Source organism: Coregonus clupeaformis, unplaced genomic scaffold (genome assembly GCF_020615455.1).
Source record: "Coregonus clupeaformis isolate EN_2021a unplaced genomic scaffold, ASM2061545v1 scaf3696, whole genome shotgun sequence".
NCBI lineage: Eukaryota > Metazoa > Chordata > Actinopteri > Salmoniformes > Salmonidae > Coregonus > Coregonus clupeaformis.
Window position 1 is genome coordinate 31,897 of NW_025537150.1, and position 5,182 is coordinate 37,078.

The following is a 5,182-nucleotide window of genomic DNA, read 5'->3' on the forward strand; positions in this document are numbered from 1 at the left end:
TACAACCCACACAAGTGGCTCAGGTAGTGCAGCTCATCCAGGATGGCATATCAATGCGAGCTGTGGCAAGAAGGTTTGCTGTGTCTGTCAGGGTAGTGTCCAGAGCATGGAGGCGCTACCAGGAGACAGGCCAGTACATCAGGAGACATGGAGGAGGCCGTAGGAGGGCAACAACCCAGCAGCAGGACTGCTACCTCCGCCTTTGTGCAAGGAGGAGCAGAAGGAGCACTGCCAGAGCCCTGCAAAATGACCACCAGCAGGCCACAAATGTGCATGTGTCTGCTCAAACGGTCAGAAACAGACTCCATGAGGGTGGTATGAGGGCCCGACATCCACAGGTGGGGGTTGTGCTTACAGCCCAACACCGTGCAGGACGTTTGGCATTTGCCAGAGAACACCAAGATTGGCAAATTCGCCACTGGCACCCTGTGCTCTTCACAGATGAAAGCAGGTTCACACTGAGCACATGTGACAGACGTGATAGAGTATGGAGACGCCGTGGAGAACGTTCTGCTGCCTGCAACATCCTCCAGCATGACCGGTTTGGCGGTGGGTCAGTCATGGTGTGGGGTGGCATTTCTTTGGGGGGCCGCACAGCCCTCCATGTGCTCGACAGAGGTAGCCTGACTGCCATTAGGTACCGAGATGAGATCCTCAGACCCCTTGTGAGACCATATGCTGGTGCGGTTGGCCCTGGGTTCCTCCTAATGCAAGACAATGCTAGACCTCATGGGGCTGGAGTGTGTCAGCAGTTCCTGCAAGAGGAAGGCATTGATGCTATAGACTGGCCCGCCCGTTCCCCAGACCTGAATCCAATTGAGCACATCTGGGACATCATGTCTCGCTCCATCCACCAACGCCACGTTGCACCACAGACTGTCCAGGAGTTGGCAGATGCTTTAGTCCAGGTCTGGGAGGAGATCCCTCACGAGACCATCCGCCACCTCATCAGGAGCATGCCCAGGCGTTGTAGGGGAGGTCATACAGGCACGTGGAGGCCACACACACTACTGAGCCTCATTTTGACTTGTTTTAAGGACATTACATCAAAGTTGGATCAGCCTGTAGTGTGGTTTTCCACTTTAATTTTGAGGGTGACTCCAAATCCAGACCTCCATGGGTTGATAAATTTGATTTCCATTGATAATTTTTGTGTGATTTTGTTGTCAGCACATTCAACTATGTAAAGAAAAAAGTATTTAATAAGATTATTTCATTCATTCAGATCTAGGATGTGTTATTTTAGTGTTCCCTTTATTTTTTTGAGCAGTGTATAATTACTTTTCTCACTATGGTAAAACTTTACATTTTCAGTAAATCTGGTACCCTCACGTTGATGAAATACATTTTAGAATACTTTGGAAAAGGTTCAACACACATCTTTACTACTTAATGTCAAGTAAACATGAATTAAGGGACTATACTTTCCTCATAAAAGCATCAAACAGGACAAGGTTGTCACTTTTCATCAGTGGACCATTTTTAAAGACACCATCACACCAACCATCACCATATCATCTACTCTGCCTCATCATACTCATTCTTTCCTCAGTTAACCTCATCCAGTTCGCAACTAAATCCAACAACAGAATTGACTAAAAGCAAGCTAACTAGTACTACAATACATGTCACTATACACTATACATGGACTGTGTGCATTTTCTGCTGGTGTATCCTGAGGTAGCTCCTCTCAGAGAACCTCTTCCCGCAGTGCGTACAGGCAAACGGCCTCTCTCCCGTGTGGACCTTCAGGTGCATCTTTAGCTGGTGCTGGTGGGAGAACCTCTTCTCACACTGGGGGCAGCTGTAGGGTTTCTCCCCTGTGTGGACCCTCTGGTGCCTCTTCAGGTTTGACGAGTCCGAGAAACTAGCCCGGCAAAGGTGGCAGCCGAATGGTTTCTCCCCTGTGTGCATCCTCTGGTGGACCTCTACCTGTTTGGGGAAACTGAAGGCTTTCCCACAGAACGAACACGGGAAGCGCTTCTCTTTGGCGCTGCCACCTTTACTGATTCTGTCTCTACTACTGTCATTTGTCAATGGGCTTGTGTAGCAATTTAGTGTTGAAGCACTGACATTGTCTGAGGTCTGATTTAACATTAAGAGAGTGTGAGGAGGTCGAAGGCCAGGGTGTGTCTGTGTTGTCGCAGGGTCCATGTTCCAGTCTATAGATCCTATAGAAGGCAGGCTGAAGGCAGCACCTGTTAGTGGGTTAACCTGAGGCGCCATCAGTCTCTCTGAATCACAACTATAGGAGCAGGATGGAGTATCGCTAGCCGAGTCTGTTTCTGTTCTCTCCAACCGCATACCGACTCCTCCCCGTCCCTGCAGACCAAGTCTACGCCTCACCCTGGTCTCAACCAGTCTGTTGTCATGGAGACTAAGTTTGGTTGTTGTTTTGTGTTCGACTGTCTGTTTCTGCTTAACAGTGTTGTTCTCCAGCCCAGAGCTGAGGATGCTGTCCCATCCACTGGCCTCCACTAAGTCGCCTCTGGTCCTGGCCTGCTCGGTGATGTTGACTCCTGGGTCCTTGGCTGCACCCGTCTGGGAATCCAAGATGGCCACCCAGTCTCCTCTGTTAGCCTCCAGCCAACCACCTGCAGGAAGAAGTTAGAAAATATACTTTACAACCATGGCAGAGAACATTACATATGGAATTTTTTTATTCAATTACCTGGTCAAGTTCATACATTATAATGTGTGTTATTGTATGTAAACATAAGTTGTGTTTATTTAATTTCATGAATGAAAATTAAGAAAAAAGCAATAGCCAGGCGCATCACTATTCCCATTGAAGATATTTTACTGGTTATTACAGTGCATTTGGAAAGTATTCAGACCGCTTCCCTTTTTCCACATTTTGTTACGTTACAGCCTTATTCTAAAATGGATTAAATAAAAGTATTTCCTCATCAATCTACACACAATACCCTATAATGATAAAGACAAAACAGGTTTTTAGAAATGTTAGCAAACTTATTAAAAATAAAAAACAGATACCTTATTTACATAAGTATTCAGACCCTATGCTATGAGACCTGAAATTTAGCTGAGGTGCATCCTATTTCCATTGATCATCCTTGAGCTGTTTCTACAACTTGATTGCGTCCACCTGTGGTAAATTCAATTGATTGGACATGATTTGGAAAGGCACAAACCTGTCTATATAAGGTCCCACAGTTGACAATGCATGTCAGAGCAAAAAACAAGCCATGAGGTCGAAGGAATTGTCATTAGAGCTCCGAGACAGGATTGTGTTGAGGCACAGATCTTGGGAAGGTTACCAAAAAATGTCTGTAGCATTGAAGATCCCCAAGAACACAGTGGCCTCCATCATTCTAAAATGGAAGAAGTTTGGAACCACCAAGACTCTTCCTAGTCCTGGCCGCCAAGCCAAACTGAGCAATCGGGGGAGAACGGCCTTGGTCAGGGAGGTGACCAAGAACCCAATGGTCACTTAGAGAGCTCCAGAGTTCCTCTGTGGAGATGGGAAAACCTTCCAGAAGTACAACCATCTCTGCAGCACTCCACCAAATCAGGCCTCCATGGTAGAGTGGCCAGACGGCAGCCCCTCCTCAGTAAAAGGCACATGACAGCCCGCTTGGAGTTTGTCAAAAGGCACCGAAAGGACAGACCATGAGAAACAAGATTCTCTGGTCTGATGAAACCAAGATTAAACTCTTTGGCCTGAATGCCAAGTGTCACGTCTGGAGGAAACCAGGCATCACTCATCACCTGGCCAGACGAACCATCAAACAGGCAAAGCGTCAATACAGGACTAAGATTGAATCCCACTAAACCGGCTCTGACGCTCGTTGGATGTGGCTGGGCTTGCAAACTATTACAGACTACAAAGGGAAACCCAGCCGCGAGCTGCCCAGTGACGCGAGCCTACCAGACGAGCTAAATACCTTTTACGCTCGCTTCAAGGCAAGCAACACTGAAGCATGCATGAGAGCACCAGCTGTTCCGGACGACTGTGTGATCACGCTCTCCGTAGCCGATGTGAGCAAGACCTTTAAACAGGTCAACATTCACAAGGCCACAGGGCCAGATGGATTATCAGGACGTGTACTCAGAGCATGCGCAGACCAACTAGCAAGTGTCTTCACTGACATTTTCAACCTCTCCCTGACCGAGTCTGTAATACCTACATGTTTCAAGCAGACCACCATAGTCCCTGTGCCCAAGAAAGCGAAGGTAACCTGCCTAAATGACTACCGCCCCGTAGCACTCACGTCGGTAGCCATGAAGTGCTTTGAAAGGCTGATCATGGCTCACATCAACACCATCATCCCGGAAACCCTAGACCCACTCCAATTTGCATACTACCCCAACAGATCCACAAATTACGCAATCTCAATTGCACTCCACACTGCCCATTCCAACATGGACAAAAGGAATGCCTATGTGAGAATGCTGTTCATTGACTACAGCTCAGCATTCAACACCATAGTGCCCACAAAGTTCATCACTAAGCTAAGGACCCTGGGACGAAACACCTCCCTCTGCAACTGGATCCTGGACTTGCTGATAGGCCGCCCCCAGGTGGTAAGGGTAGGCAACAACACATCTGCCATGCTGATCCTCAACACGGTGGCCCCTCAGGGGTGCGTGCTTAGTCCCCTCCTGTACTCCGTGTTCACCCACGACTGCGTGGCCAAGCACAACTCCAACACCGTCATTAAGTTTGTTGACGACACAACAGTGGTAGGCCTGATCACCGACAACGATGAGACAGCCTTTAGGGAGGAGGTCAGAGACCAGGCAGTGTGGTGCCAGGACAACAACCTCTCCCTCAACGTGAGCAAGACAAAGGAGCTGATCGTGGACTACAGGAAAAAGAAGGCCGAACACGCCCCCATTCACATCGATGGGGCTGTAGTGGAGTGGGTCGACAGTTTCAAGTTCATTGGTGTCCACATCACCAACAAACTATCATGGTCCAAACACACAACAACACCTTTTCCCCCTCAGGAGACTGAAAAGATTTGGCATGGGTCCCCAGATACTCAAATAGTTATACAGCTGCACCATCGAGAGCATCCTGACCGGTTGCATCACCCCCTGGTATGGCAACTGCTCGGTATCCGACCATAAGGCTCTACAGAGAGTAGTGCTTACGGCCCAGTACACCACTGGGGCCAAGCTTCCTGCCATCCAGGACCTATATACTAGGCGGTGT

At 48.4% G+C, this 5,182-nt stretch overlaps 1 protein-coding gene across 1 annotated transcript; it reads right to left on the reverse strand.

The window, feature by feature from the left end:
* Positions 1-1,225: 1,225 nt before the first annotated feature.
* On the reverse strand, positions 1,226-2,590 carry LOC121535912 (gastrula zinc finger protein XlCGF49.1-like). The gene has a single exon (XM_045220382.1). The coding sequence runs from the start codon at positions 2,302-2,304 to the stop codon at positions 1,639-1,641; it is 666 nt and encodes a 221-aa protein (XP_045076317.1). The 5' UTR covers positions 2,305-2,590; the 3' UTR covers positions 1,226-1,638.
* Between the last annotated feature and the right edge of the window lie 2,592 nt (positions 2,591-5,182).